The sequence below is a fragment of the Lineus longissimus genome, chromosome 3, assembly GCF_910592395.1.
Source record: "Lineus longissimus chromosome 3, tnLinLong1.2, whole genome shotgun sequence".
NCBI classification, from domain to species: Eukaryota; Metazoa; Nemertea; class Pilidiophora; order Heteronemertea; family Lineidae; genus Lineus; species Lineus longissimus.
Window position 1 is genome coordinate 26,726,331 of NC_088310.1, and position 16,786 is coordinate 26,743,116.

At 39.6% G+C, this 16,786-nt stretch overlaps 1 protein-coding gene across 9 annotated transcripts in view; it reads right to left on the bottom strand.

Annotated features, from left to right (window-relative positions):
• The window catches only part of LOC135484450 (heterogeneous nuclear ribonucleoprotein L-like), a 73,556-nt gene that overhangs the window by 56,050 nt on the left and 720 nt on the right, over positions 1-16,786 (bottom strand). For 5 of the 9 annotated variants that reach the window (XM_064765929.1, XM_064765928.1, XM_064765927.1 and 2 more), the window contains exons 2-3: positions 13,202-13,237; positions 206-324 (exon numbers count right to left, since the gene is read on the bottom strand). In XM_064765929.1, the coding sequence (XP_064621999.1) occupies positions 206-324; positions 13,202-13,237 (155 nt within the window). Of the gene's footprint in view, positions 1-205; positions 325-7,723; positions 7,815-8,858; positions 8,986-13,201; positions 13,238-16,786 lie in introns of those variants that run through there. The other 4 variants (XM_064765925.1, XM_064765931.1, XM_064765926.1 and 1 more) reach the window with 3 other exon arrangements.

Consider the following 16,786-nt stretch of genomic DNA (forward strand, 5'->3'; position numbering starts at 1 on the left):
GCGCTTTCTGCTTATTGTTTGCGCGCCATCTGTAGCCGGATTTTATAACTAGATGCAGCGCTGGTGTAAGCGCTTGGTGGATTTTCGATGGTGCGGCATTGGTTCCCGAACCAAGATTGGTGGTCCATTTTCAGGTGGTGTAAGTGCGGCTTATACTGTTTTTTAGAGAATGCTGGAACAACGGAAATGTAGAGGAATGTCTTACCTGACTTTGCCAAAGTCTTTTACTGTGTCTAAAATATCTTGTTCCAATACATTGTTTGCTAAGCCTCGCATGTGAACAACATTGGATGGTGGCGGCTTGTGTGGGTCATCAAATGTATCCTGGAATGAGAAAGGGTACAATGTGGTTAATAAAATGAAATAGAGAAGTGACACCAAATGTCATCAAGGCCATTTGGCCGGGGAAAGACATAACAGAAGGTTCATATAATGGGAGTGAGACACAGCTCCCCATAGCTGTTTTCAAATTCGTGGCCTGTCAGTGCTTGTCATTCTTTATGATTCTACAGCACTCCAGCCATTTTCAAATGTGTCTCCCCGTCACCGACTTCATTCTTTGTGATTCTTCAGCAGTGAGAGACAGGATAGATGTGTACCTCAAACACACAGGACCAATGACGGGTATGATCCATTTGTATGCTTGACACAAACCCTCATTCCTTTAGCCAAACAACTCCCACAACAGCAATACCTTTGCCCAATGAAATAAACCAAGTGACTCCGAACCCTAATTGACTGATTCTCTAGGGTTCACCTTCTAATACATTGCCTCAACAACGTGACCACGTTTGTTTTTAGACCTCATCGCTTTCACATCACCGATCCCGTATCAATTTAAGTGCCAAGATCCCCAGCTGTATTCCTAGATAATTGCTTCTACGATCAAGACAAGGGTTCAGGTATCTTTGGTTAAGTGATCTGGAGTTCTGCGCCTTTGCTGGTTTCCCTTGGTAGTTGCTGTTAATTAAGTGTTTTTATGTTTGACGCACAAACAGAATGCGATCAGCAACGTTCTCAAGAGCTGATGAAAAGAATCGCAGCACTTTCTCGGTATTGGTCTTTGACATTTAATGAAGGCACATTACTGTGACATATTCTACATCTCAAGAGGAAAAGTCATTTAAAGAAGCCATCTTCCTAGGAGTGAGCTATAAAACGGTTGCTGGTTGCCATCAAGGTACTGATGGGCGGGGTTTGGAACGCCTTACTCATTATGAAGTCTGCCAGTTACGAGGCTGATCCAACTACATGGTACCATCATTGTGGATGAAATCTTCAACTCATTTTCACGACTTGATGCATGATCAGCATCAAGACATTAACTTTTGGTGTATGTTATCTGCAGCTGGGGAAACTCTGGACTTCAACAAACTCATTTTTATCGTTTAACGACAGCACAAATTCTTGGGTTGGTGGATAGTCAAGAATCGGGCTGAATGCAGAATATTCACTTTTAAAAGTCTGCAGACGTCACCTGAATTGATATCTTTATAAACTACAGACAATGACTCATAATTCAGTGGCTTTTATTAACAGCAGGTGGCACTCGATAAAAAAGCATAAAAAAGTACTTATGCATATTTTCTCGGTATATAGATATGATGTATATGTCTAGACATTTCCCTTCCTGCCAAACAGCTGACAATGCAATATACATGGGGCTGACATAAAGTATAGGCAAATTAAAGGCACCAGAGTTAATAGGCCTTTTTACACGGTGCTGGTTCAAGACAACCCTCCTGAACCGTCATGAGGCGTGTTCGGTTCAGGACGGTTCATTTCGCTTTTACACGGGGACGGTTCGACGATCTGGCCTCGATCCGGCTCCAGGCCGGTTCGTCACTAACATCGTCAATTGGTGGTGCTGATCAATCCTGCTGGCGGTGGAGCTACGAAAATATCACAACCTTCAACAAATAATACAAAATGGTTCACGATGGCGCCGGTGAGATGCAGAGTTTTTGCTTTGGTACACAGCATTTGTATGGAAAGAAAGCTCTTGCTCTCGATAAATTGAAGATTTCACAGCAGTTTCTTTCCGCGGAAAATTTCATGCCAGGAACATGGCAGCTATTCCCGCGAATGACGTCACGCGAGTACCGTGTGCAAACCGGCTCGGAGCCGGTTCGCTTTTACACGCATAAATAAACCCTCCTCCACCGGCCTACACCGGCCTGCACCGACCCGAGACCGGCGATCGGAACCCGCCTCGGACCAGGAGGGTTCAGGACGGTAGGTTCGCTTTTACACGAGGGAAAATGAACCGGCTGGTACCTGAACTAGTCTCGATCCGGCTTGAACCCGCACCGTGTAAAAACGTCAAATAGCCTGTTATGTACATTTACGGTATCCATTCATAGATTCATAGCTGATACACTGAGAAGTATAAAACTGAATCTTTATTTTTTCATGAAAACTTTTTTTGCTTTTTTTTGTGGTTGCAATATATCTCTGCAGAAAAGATATTCATGCACCTTAACACGACATTATCATGAAGTCAAACATAAACCCAGTGAAATATCAGTCCTCGCTTGCTACAGATTATGCTTTACGAACTTCCTGACATGCCTTATGATTAAAATGCAACAGTTTTATTCTTTTGCCAGTGGATTACTGATGTGTCAATAGTCCCTAACCATCCATCATAGCTGTATCATTAACTGTCTGATTCAGACTCGAAGGCCCCAGTATCCGACTGCTTTATTTCCAAACCAGTCCCATGGTACCTCACAGACACTGCTCCAAGTGTGTTAGTATGCTTCCCTACGGAGACCATGCGGAAATAAGAGATAAAACTTCATTAGTTTGATTTAGTAATGCTGGGAGAAATCAACAGGTGGGATTTCATTAGCTTGACACATGATCGAATTAAACGACTTTTCAACTATTATCACGTTTGTTGCACAATCAAGACAAATGAAATGTGGTGTTCTTATTCATGAGTATGTGTAACCGGATAAAAAAATCTGAAAATGTTGTTCTAACGTCTGCCAATCACCGTTGTTATTCAAAGTTCACACCATTCAAAGTCCTCTTGGCCTAATGGCACTGTACAGAGGAACGAATCGTATGATAAGCACCACCCGAATATGTTCAACCCTTACCTGCCTGGTGCAGTATATGAAATATCAACCAGAGCCAATTTTAAAATAATACTAAAGACCAGCAATTACGGGTCACTTCAATGGTCAGAAGATAAATATAGGTCACAACCATTGAGTGATATCCAAAATAATAGTCATATGATTCACATTTCAAGTGAATTCCCAATTAAAATCCTATTTGGTGTTAGTTCACATTACAGATTGGAATGTTCATGTTCTATTGGCTTCATCATAAAAGAGCAAGTGTGGCAGCCGAAACAAGGCCAATATCCACAGCTACTTCTTATCTTGTTAAATTCTCATACAATTCAGAATATGAACCATGAACAACACAAGACAATAGTAGGAGGAATCGTCGGAGGATGTGAATGTTGACTGGACTTGCCATGCATCTTTGGACTTGATATACAAGCAATGTTCTGCCGCCATGAGGAGATGCTGGCAAACATTTCAGCCAGAATTTTATCTTCCTATACCATAAACTGATGGACTTTTCATGTAATAATTCTTGTAGTGGAGGGTTAAGGAGATGATTCCCGCCTCTTCAACTGTGAGAAATTCAATATTGGCAGAACGAATTGGTGTAATCGGCTGACATGATATTTCAATTTACTGTCAAAGCAATCCAAATGGCTAAGCCTTACTCCAGGCAGTTGGATGCAATTCAATAATGGTCGACCACAATCACGGGCAGACGTTCGCAATCCAAATAGATTCCGATTTTGATTTACATTGGAATCTGTACAAAAAGTGATATTCCATCTTGCCATTGCTTGTGAGGCACATGTAACCTTGGGAATCAAACTTCCCCAAATTGGTATTGAAATTTGAAGAAAGGTGACGACAGCTAGGACACAGGTATCAAATGCCTTCAAGTCTCAGACACATAATGGTTCCAATGAAGCCCGATGACAAAGTATGTCTTTTATCGCCAACATTCCAGAGCAGATATCTGGTGGTAAGCCTCGGTTAATTCCAAGGTCAAAAGAAAATCAGTTTTGCATACTTGCAACGTAGATGTCTTTTCTGAAATCACAAGAAAGGAGATGTTGCCTGACAGCAGTCCGATGGTCAACCTGAAAGCAGACGTCCCCAGACAAGCATAAACATCCATTCTTCTCTGACACATTGTTTCTGATCTTGCTGTACACGGTTCTCCAAAGCAGCTGCTTTTCACTTCAGAACAAGTACAAGCTGGTTATCACCAACAGGTTTCAATTCCAATTGTATTTGTTGGAAAATATAGAAGTTTCTGGAGAAGAATGAAGAGGAAACATGCCTGAAACAATGCTCAAAGCGATGATCTGCAAAGCAGAAACCAATTTCATATTGGTTTACCTCGAATATACTTGTTCAACTTGATAAACAAACAGGTTGGAATAAATGAAGTAACCCGAAGACCTGAATCAAAGCCCACCCAGAGATGCTTGATCCGCAAGAGGGAAATTGAAGCTCGGAACGCAGTTTGCTACAGGTACGTGCTACAAGAATCAGTGATCACAGCAACCGGTTACCAGTTAATACCCGGACGAGATATTGTTTCGTTTGGTACACACAGCAGCATTCAAAATCGCAGGGTGCAAAAATTACTCATTTGCATGGCACCCATCACAAGTTATGCTAATATCCGCAGAGGATAGATTCGTTTACTACGATCATCATGAAAATATAGGTAATCACAGGCAATTAATAGCTGTAAATAAGAAGAAAATTGCAAATTATAGGCCTAAGTATGTCATCATTTGTTCCTCGTTTATTCATTAGTGTCCTAATTCAGTGCACTAATTTCATTTGAGATAATGAGCAATGTGTGATTAAAGATGAAGTGGCAGTACACTGGGGGGCAATGTCGTTAGGCATTTTCAAGCATCAAAGAGTTCTCCTGAATGAAATCATTTTGCATGATTTGAAATTTATTTCATAATAAGTACTACGAAAATCACACATTCTAACTACTTCATTAAATTGTTTGGAATGCACTTGAGCAAATCGTTTAATTTAAACTTTGCCACCTCATGCCATTCTATGATTTGTTGACATCAGCTTTCATCAATTCAAATGTTGACAATAAAATATCGATGAGCGCAACGTGACAATGGCCAAGTGTTCCCAGTATCAAGTTTTAAACACTTTTATCGAAAGTCAACAGCTCGTATAAATATCACTTTTACGGTAGCAGACTGGAGTGCCATTGAGATGCACATGTTGAATTTACAAAAGAATATCACAGTATCGAGAACAAAATATGTCTTTTCACACGGCACGTGTTATTTCATAAGAGTACAAAAATGTATCATCCGTGGATATTGGTGTTATTGTATTCCATTGTTTAAAGTTAACCATTGTGTTTGTTCAATAACAAAGGAACGTCATCTGATATTCTTTTATCTCATAGATTTACTGCAGAGGAATGGCAGGAAGATGCAGCGCTTTCTCTCTTAATGACTTATACTGAGGGCAGGACAAAGATTTGGTGGATAGTGTTGAGGATATGGTACATCTGAAACACTCGACAGCATGAAATGTTTCAAGTTGTTCTGGAGATTGCCCTAAGCCTTACAACACAGGAGCGACCCCCACCCCAGAACATGTCCTATTTCAAATTACTTTCATCAGATGCAAACTTCTTGTGTCTGCCAAGACTGGGCCGAATCAGACTAAACTTGAAAGATAGATTCTCTTGGTTAGCCGATTCTCTCCTACGATGTGGTCAAAACAAATGATGACAATCCAATGTTCTTATCTCCAAATCCAAGTCAGGCAACTTTTTCTTCTCCTAACCAACATTGCCACTGCTGACTAAAACGAAATGGCAGCATGATTGATCATTTTCCACCAGCAGAACAGGTGGGCAGAAGCATCACAGCAACAATGAGAAAACTCCTCCAGGCAATGCCAACAATCATTGAAGTGATCGCACAATATGATCCCTGAGAACGACATTGTAGAAGTTATTGATTCCAAACAATTTGAACACGAGTGTGGGTTTGTGGCATGAATATCAAATGGTAAGTTCCAACTTATCAGCTCAGCATAAGAGGTGAATCTGGGATGTATTTGGATGCATGTATGGTCATAAACCGTTGAGTTTTTGGTTATCGGATCACTCACAATTTTTAATGACTACAGACTAGGTTTTAGAATCAAACTGAAATGTTCTGTCCACTCTCTGGCTGCATTCATTCACCTAAACATTGATTGAACATGTTAGAACAAGTGGTCCAATAAAATATTCGGACAATGCTTAATGGTCATCACTGTAAAATGAAATCAATTTTATGGCCTGAAGTCTGCAGCTGTCCTACTCTAAATAGGTAATTTGAATCCATGCTCACATCTTAATACTACTGTTGAATATATGAACGAAGTTCAATGTGTTCAACGTGACAATCTGTTCACTTCACCAAATTCCCTAAATATTTGCTTGGTCCTTTCATATTTGTAGGGACTTTTTGAAACACAGAATAGTTTACATATCGATTGTCATAAGGCAAGAATATTTGTAGAGGACTAACTAACAAAATAACCAGAAGCACCTGGTTATTTTGTTAGTTGTTCACACTGCTCGTGCATGCATACTTGAAAACTGTCCTATTCCAAGAACATTTTGGAGTGTGATGAGCGCTTTTGAACATTGTATGCAGTGGGAAAGGCGCTATATAAAAGTTAATTTCATATCATATCATATCATGCTATTACGTGTGACGTTTTGAACAAGAGTAACTATAAAACCTTCCAATTTTCATTCTGCATTTTATGTAAAGTGAAACAACTGAACAACCACATGGCATAAAGTTGGGTTCACAACCTGATTCATAGCACTCGACACGTTTCGATTCTAGATCCCAAACACTTGCGACAAAACGTGCGAGAAACTCAGTCACAAACACTGATCAGGTGTAAAAAGCAGTTTTATTAGAATTACAGTGGAACCTCCCTTAGCGGACACCTCCCTAATAAGGACAACGTCTCCAGTAAGGACACTTGTTTTGGTCCCAAATTGATTATTTCCATTCAATTTGACCTCTCTAATCAGGACACCTCTCTATTAAGGACAGCACTTGTCAGTCCCATGGGTGTCCTTAATAGAGAGGTTCTTCTGTATTACATGCATGTTAATTCATTAATAATAATTCGTCAGACATGTCTGATAGGCAATATGAATAGTCTATTCAAACCCTGATGTTCTGCTATGAACACTTTTTTAATGACCTATATTTTATGATTCAATCAGGCATTTTGTCTGATCAATACTACACACTGAAGCATGCTTGTAGATGTTGAGAATGTTTTCATATAAATCTCATTCCTAAAGTTTCTCAGCAAATTCTATAGAAGATACTGTATCAAATTGAGCCAGTTGATGGAGGCCAGTACAAAAGGCCTTTTTTACATGGGATAGGCCTACATATAAAAGACAGGTGTCTCAACCGACTTTATAGTAGCACAGACACAGTATCTAGGCCTACGTATGTGCTAAATAAAGTGCACGAGCACAATGTCACACCCCTGAAGAAGCTCATATTTTAAAATCAGTTATCCACGCACAAGCACAACTCCAGCAAGTTCAAACAAACAGACGATCACATTTTTTAACCACAATGTCAATGTCGCACCTCAGAAATAAGTCTTCCAGTTCCACTCCAGAGACTTGGATAGGCAAATCGACTATGACAAAGAATACTATATTGACTTGGCACCAATACAAGTAACAACACACCGTCAGATCATATCTATTGACATGAATATTTAAATGTGACTGTACAATCTCGCCAGACCCGGGGCAAGAGAAATCAAACCAATAATTAGATAAACTTGGTATAAACTGATCATTTTGATTAATGGAGTCAAGGCCGATGGGACAACTGAAATTGGGAAGGCCGTCAGCAATAATGAAATAGCCAATCAACCATCAGAAGTTATCAAATGAGTACCCAAATCTACGTAGTTCACATAGTACAACAGTAGGGCTATGTTGTCCAACAAACTGGAGCAGACCTCTCGTGGGGAGTTAGGGAGGGTACAATCTTGGTCACAGGTTGACAGTTTCGGAAGATACTCTTAAGAGTACAAGCAGGGTCGAAGACTGTTCATGACTTCTCTGTACAAATACGAATTGACAAATCTGCCTGCAGCTACATGACATGCTATTAGTTCATCAGAAAGCTGTATCTACTCTTGTCCAGCCAAATACGGGTTACTCAAATCCTCCCCTGGGGAAATTGGCGACAATGTTTATAAGTAACTCAGATCACAACTAAGCAAAACAACAACCTGCTAATTTCGGCTGTAGCTTGACAGCTGTCACTGATCATAGCTAAGTTAACAGCTAAGTCAAAGTTAGCATCCGATCATAACATATTCTTTCAATTTAGGGAAAATCCTTTTATGACACGACCAAAATAGGTATGAGATTTGGTTCGCATTCTTCAAGAATGGACCTACAAGGAAGTGATCGATGTCGGATCGCCCCAGTTTTGAATAATGAAATCAGGTCGATTCCCTGGAACTCCGAGGTATTCAAGAGGGCAACTCTTTGACACTCTTTAGCGCTTTGTCTCATGATTGAAGATCCATTTAGACTTTTGCCTGGATTACTTTTCAGACATGTCCAATGTAGGCTTTACACACAATGACACAAAAAGGCGTGTTCCAATCTTAGACAAGACTCGGTCTAGACGATCCCGTATCTTGCACTAAACCCAATCACCAACCCAGTCACTTCAGAAATTTGGAGGTATCAGCACCTACCTTGACATTTCCATCAGCAAGTGAAGCATTCTTTGCAGTGTCTGCCTTAGAATCCATGGTTCCAATATGAAAAGTTAGCTAAAATTCACCACGAAATTTCAGTGACACGTTTTAAAACCCCCCAGGGTATGTATGCCAAAGGCCTAATACTGACTCTTAAATGGATAGCCTGAATGATTGACCCCTGCTGGTGCCTATCCCTGCGTTATACCACTTTCCATTCAAGGCTAGGCCTCGGTCGATGGCTCATTCTAACAGCCATGTGTCCAACTGTTGTCTTCTGACATCATCCGACAATGTCAAACGAAAGCGAGATCTTTGTTGTCACACACCTATTTATTTGAATATTTTAGACACATAATTTTACATTAAGTTGTGTAGTGCAACGCTTCCATTACAGACCAGTGAATATATAAGTTCTGTAAGTTCTTGTAAGCTTTCTCACTTTCCAGAGTAATTAAATCAATCAGTGGAGAGAAAAACTTGAAATTGATGCAGATTTAAAATGCATTTTAAAAAGGTTGGCTTTGGAATACTTCATGATAGAGGGTTGTTATGATTTAGTACCGGTAGGAAGGGAGACCTATAATAATCTACCAAACCAAGGCTCATGGTGTCCTCTGGCACTATAACTGAGTTTCTGAGATATCTTACACAGCACTTTCTTTACAAAAGGTTATCACAGTTGACACTCCACTCATCATAAAAATAAATATTTATTTCCAACATCAGGTGGACTTTCTCCACCTTCTTTAAATAATGCCAACTCTTATTAACTACTGTTGTGAGTACCTCGGTACATAAGCTGTGAGAGTTTGATTTCAATCAACTTTTTAATGGTTTCATAATTATGACCCTCACAGAAAATCAAGACGCATCTCCTAAATGACACCAGGAAATAATGGAAGAAATTGATGTCCTCAGTTTTTACAAAGCAGGCAGCAGTAAAATAAACAACCAGTCGGTCTCAACCTGCCAAGCTCAGACTGGTTTTGCTGTGACAGGTCACGATTTGCTTCCTTCCATGAATTGAAAGTGTTAATGCAAAGACCAGATATCAGACAGTGGCAGATCCAAATGGCCCGGACAGCCAAAACCAATCCAACAAACATGCCATTCTGTTGACACAACTTCGCAGAACCTTAGCTTAATCAACACGAATCATGACTCTGCACACATGCAAAATGTTCCAAATCACCCAAGACCAACACCATCAAATCAACCATTTCCTGGGCACAAAAAATCAATTTCCAGGCACTGTACTTGAACGTGAATCTCATCACGAACAAGTTCTGGAATTGGTACTAGACTGATACGATAATACCATATTTCATTGGCAGCCAACTCAAAGTGGTCCGCTAAGGAGATTATGACATCAAGATTAAAACTTGTCAATAGGAGTCTGCATCGGGAATGAAGTAAAATAGACAAGTGCGATGAGAATGAGAACTTCGGATGTCCTCAAACATAACTGAAGTAAACTCAGCATCAGCAGTCAAGAGAGGGTTGACATCGATCTTCGACCTTCGACCTTCTTCACTCGGTCTAAGCTTGGAACTTTGAGATCACCCTACAGGAAAATCCAGAAATGGAAGAAAATTCCAACAGAGACAAATTCTCAATACAAATGCATTCAATTAACATTTACAAAAGAGTGTCGTCAAATTGGCAAGAACACATATCTTCAGGTAAAAAGTTACGCCATTACACCTGACATACAGTAAATTATTTGAGGATTACTTGGAAGTACCACTCAATCATTGTAATCACCTCCTATATTGCATTCGCTCCTACTTATACAGAGGAGCACTACATTTATTTACTATGATTGATTTGAAAATTCTTTAGTGTTTTCTATTGTTAAAAGGATATCATTTTCTTGGTCAAATTTGCTGAGCGCAATAGCAAGAACTTTGCATTTAGATAGACACGTGCTTGTGTTCTATGTAATCAATAATCAGATTCCAATCTCTCATATCATATCAAATACCCCAGAGTTTTTGAAGTTACTGCATGGCACATCATCGAGAGAGCCAACCCCTCGCGAGTAGGTGTGCATCTTTGCCATGGGGAATGGAGATCATGTAGCTCTCAGGTCGATGTTTTCGAAGTAGGTGACAGAAGAGCCTGTCAATTCAAGTAAGAAGCCAATATATCTCACGAGTGGAAAACATCACACTCGAATCGATTTCTCCTCCAAAATGCCGAATGACAGATTCCTCATTTATTCCGTCAAGATTGTTTGCGCATTGTTATGCAAGTTGGCTGAGAAGTACAGGAAGTCCCATAAGCCTGCAGACGGATTGACAATTACATTGCGGACTAATATTGGCTGGGATCAATAGCATTAGGAATCACATTGGAGCAGGATCATATCAAAGCCAAGCCAATTTCCTTTCTAAGCCACGAGAAAGAAATGCGTCGACAAGCCGAGTTTGATAACATCGTTCCCCTGAAATAAATTTAGATTTACGAGCGGTGGAAGCAGCAGGGAAGTATTAGTCGCGTCAGACATATTGGCAGCCGCAGGATATATAGGCAGCTTGAAACCAACTGTCTTGATCCTGGCCAATAATGCCATATTAGCGATTGGAAAGTTCGCATTACACGAGACGTGATGAATGGAATGAAAGATTTAGAGAGACTACAGAATCGTTAATGGCCATAAATTTAGCCTCCTGACTTAAAAACATGGATAAGCCATTTTAACACGTAATGCGTGCATGAATATTCGCAGTGTTTGAGGAATTTGCTGTGTTTGCGGTATCTTGAAGGCTGGTAATACTGTACACAATACAACAGCAAGCGCAGCAGATAAAAACAGATGTTTTGGTGACTAAATTGCTGTTTTTCTGCAGTGGATATTTTTATACTTTCACCAATGATAAGAGTATTTTGAATACTTGGCTTTAACAACATGCTTAAAGGGTCCCTACATCACAATGAAGAAATCAATAGCAGAAATACAAACCAACTGACTGTTCTTGTTGAAGAGAACTGAACACATTTGATAAGCGAAATCCAAACTATGGATTTTTACTTACAACTCTTGACATGGAATCAATTAGGCTTAATCTAACTATGGAGTTTAACTGGTCCAATTAAAGGGAGTCTGTCTTAAAATATGCTGGGTATGGAAGCACTGATGATAACTGAAAAAAACAGTGTTTGAGATGCATGCACAGTCGTGCTATTTAGCAGTGCCAGGATCATATTTCATTTCATAGATACTATAAAAGACACTTTATACATAACGACTAAGACTCCCAAGATAAATTGCACCTCATAGGCTGACATTTTTGTCATTGATCTCAACTCACAACAGATGGCTGGACCAGGCTTTTTAATTATGGTGTTGTCCATTTTGTTGCCAAGATGGCCAGCTGTGCCCTGAAACACTGCCTTATATATAAAGTCTGAACTGGTTGCCTTACCACCATGGTCAGATTAGATAATTTGATTCCCCATTTTCCGGCCTTTTACACCCACCCCTCTTGTAGGGCAAATGGAAAGGTATTTTTGAAAGGATTTAGCAAGGAAAACAAAAATAACGAGTGCATTGTTATAGCAAGAGTAAATATGGCCTTCAGTTAGGATAGCAAAAAGTACAAGCAATACTTGTTAATCATATATTTTTAAGGCCCAAAGACTTGTAATAGCACAAATTAAGTGCGCTTGTTGGTGTTGGCTCAGGGGGTTTTCTGCCTCACTTTGCAAACCAAATAGCAGAACTATTCAGTTTTCTTTTCTCCTCCAGATATAGGCCTAATACTTACTTTATGATAGGAAAGGGCTCAAGTCTTGCAACCAGAAAATATTGCTTTGTAAAGTTTTTGAATGCTAAAATCAAAAACACAGTTTGTACATAATCTTATGAGTTAATGGAATGTGCAACTATCTACAGTTGGCAAATATCAAAACTCTCCTGAAACTTGCCAAAGAATTACTTATCAAGGTCAGTGAGGAGAGTACAGGCACCTCAGATGTGTGTGGGTGTGAATATTCTGTTATGATGGAAATGAAAAGGTTTTGCCAGGGCAGGGATTCAATAACTTAAGGCCAACTAGTGTGTTATTAAGTGTTATCATTCATATTCATTTCTAAAAACCAAAGGTACGTCAAGTTTGACTTTAGCATGGTCAACTGGGACAAGATCAAGATGAGAAGGTTATACTTGACCAGCCCAAAAACGTCTGATTGATCTATATTTTTGGTAGGCTTCTTCTGCCTGTTGACAATCATAATGGAATACAATGACAACTATCGTGCAAAACCTCAGTATCTAAACCCCTGTCATGACCTCACTATTTCAACAGTTGCTGTTTGAACAGATATTTACTAACCGAGTTAAAATAATCAGGGTTGCCATGTCTCCATTCCTGCAAAGGAAATGTGATTATTGTATTGTGTTGCGTGATAAAGACATATTTGACAATATAATCGATCATGTCACAAATATCTACATGGACACCAAACCTAATATCATGAATATTGAAAATCACTCACATCACTTTTAGTTTAAAATGCATGAACTAAAAAAGAAAAAAAAATCAGCTGCCAAGAAAAGTGCATTCTTCAACCATTGATCTGCATAACTGCAACGAGTAGGGCCTACTTCATGATCAATAGGGAAAGATCGTTGATTTGCATAGTGGAATCGCGTAGTTGTCAAAATGAGTCATAAAAAGTTTGGCCTACCAGCATCAAGTCAAAGGGGTATCAATGTGGTTCGTTGAAATACACAAAATTCAATTTTAAACTGATGTACGTACGCAGCTGGTCACTGGTGTTCAAAATAAAAAACAATAATGAAATGAAAGACAATAAATGTCTGGTTAAAATAGAAGTGTTGTCAGTTCACAATGGTATGAATATCACCACCAGAAAACCCCTTGGTTACATGATATCAATGATTGTAACGGAAGAAAGCAGCTGCTGAAAACCATAATATGTTTAAAATCACAGAGACCAAGAGCACAACAAGATTATCGATATTCTCTATTTTCGCTCCATATACTCTCGATTCAAAAAACAAAACCATGCAAGGCTACAAGATGAAAGACAACCAGAAAACTTTGAAACCAAATAGGTATATATCAGTTTCAAAGCCTGAAAATGTACTGTTATGTGCATGTTCAATACAAAAGATATGTCACTCACTGTAACAGAAAGTACTTTTTATGAAGTACGGTAAGAGAGGATTTCTCAGCCCAGTGCCACCCATTTATTCTTTCAATAAGTGCCTCGACTTTAAGGTATTATCATACCATAATGAGTTACCCTCCTCTGACAACCCACATAAGAACTGATAGCAAAACGATGAGTGAAATGGAAGAGTTCCCCATGGTTTACCAACACATACCAGTTACCATGGTAACCACTCATTCAGACGCAACCCCAAGGGTAAAAAGTTGATATAGTAGAACATTATTTAGCATTCAATTTCACTCTTAGTCCAAAATAAGGTGTAAAATTTAATCAACCATCCGTAAAATACCGAATCCAAAACATTCAATTATTCATTCTATGAGTAGATCTTTCTTTCTTACTTTTTTTTGTAAATTTCCTCACCATTCTCATGGCTTAGTTGCGCATTCCCATCCAAGATACTAATTGAATAACAATTTTAGTAAATAGTTTACTTTTTTCTTGTATATCAGCTTGTAAATTCAGCAAATTTTTTTAGATAACAAAACTTGGAGTAGAATAGATTGTGTTCCATTTTGGTGAGGTGATTAATAATGTAATTGCCAATCCGGTTCTGAAAACCACAGGCCGATCTTCACTGAGCTGATCTATTCTATATGGTTTGCTCCATTTCCCCGCACTCTGAACTGAACTCTGAAGCTGGGATCGTGGCACATTAAGGGTTAAAGATATCATTCTCAAGGACAAGGAATCCAATATTGAAAGAATGATCAGGAAGCATCCAATTGAACAAACAATAATTTCCTGCTAACAAGGCTGACTGAGTGATTACCCTTGAGGCTTCTGGCAACTATAGGATAACCTCGGATGTCCTATCAAATAAATCTTGCCAATCTATCGAAAACCAATGTCCAGCTACTGACTACTCATGATCAGTTACCTGCCATGTGAACTGATTATCGGCTTGTGTCATTTCTGCCTCTTTCCCATGGAAGCCTGCCAAGCAATCAATAACAATTTAGTGTAGCATCATCTGGCCAGACAAGCTTTGCAATATTGATGACATCAGCAGGTTGTTTTCTTTAGACCCCTGCAGTACTGGGAGCAGATTCCATCACATTAGAGTACTCTTCTTAGTGTCACTAGGACTAGGAGTGAAGAAACTAGGCGAGGTTTGGAGATCAATATCATGCCAACTTACTGATGAATTCATTGATATAAATTCTAAAATACCTTGGTACCGTAAAGTCAACTTTTAAATGGAAATGCATAAGCCTCGTTCTGAGAGTGGAGTGTTTTGGACACGCAACCAAGATGCTCTACCAAAGTTCCCTCGGGTTGCACTAAAATGTGGAACCATGCACACAGCTCACTTCAGAAGTTTGAGGCTCTCAAAACACTGCTTCAAACACAAATCAGCCAAGGAAGCATCAACCACCCTAAGTTTTTTAATGAGCACTACACATATTTGCTGAGAAAAACGCTCCAAATAGCCCATTTGCGCGGATTTTAGCGTCACTTGAGCGAGCCGATCCGGACTTCCTATACGGGCTGCCGTAACATAATGTAAACAACGGCGCTACCGGCGCTCCGGGCAGGCGATGGATGGAATTTGCCAAATTCGCACATATTCAAGTTATTTCGTGGCCTATCTTTTTAAGTTTGAGGTATTTTAGAATAGAAATTGAACCCTCGGCTTCGGACCTTGGTTGAGTTACCAAGACACTCTCGGGTGGAGCTAAAATTTCGTCCAAACCCTCGCCTGTCGGCTCGGGTTTGGACTGTATTTTAGCTCCACCCTCGAGTGTCTTGGTAACTCAACCAAGGTCCTCCGCCTCGGGTTCAATTCCTTAAGCCAATCAATGGCCAGATAATTATAGAGGAACATTTTTTCAATACATGAACATGATAGTTAAAAATCTCCACCCTCTCATAGCAGTAAATTGGAATAGATCGTTTCTGAAAGACACACACACAATTTGATTGGAAGAAATTTTTGGAACGATGTGTACAAAGGCCTGTGTAATACTAGGAAGAGCCAATAAATTTGTCAAGATGAAGTGCAGAAGAAATATTGCAGAACTAATCAATCAAGCCAAATATTCCTTTCTCCACATGAAATGTTGACACTGAGGGCACCAATGACAAATGAGGGAGGGTACTAGTCACAGGGACAAAAGTCCTAGGTCTTTAGGTGCTTTTCTCAGCCATGGACTTGACCTGAAGTGCTCAATTGTTTGCAATAACTGTCACTTCATGTGTACTACATGTACTTCATCATCTCATAACACCTGGATAGTTTCTTCAGCTGCGTCCACCTTTGATAGCTTTAACAGGCCAATCAAGACCAAGCAAGAACAGTACACCAGAGCCAAAGAAATCACACTATTGACGGCAACAATATACCCATAAACTGCACCATTTAGTTCACCAGATGTCTAATGATGTTGATCAAACCAATCCTACAGAACAACAGTGCACACATTCCCCGAAGCTGCTGACCAATTGAGTGTGCAACCTGAACATTATTGGCTTGTGTTCTGCATACAGCATTACAGCAGGACCCATAGAAGTTGTACACAGAAATTAGGGACATCCGACATGGGCCTGGTTGTTCAAAAGCACAAAAGTCACGTTATCCCCAACAGTTATGTTAAGTATCCTTAAGGACGTTATCTTTTTCAGTTAAACCCATTAAAATGTTCACCTTAAGACTTAACATTTCAGTTAAACCTAACATTGTTTTGAACAACTCAGCCCTGGAGACTTAAATGCAGTTA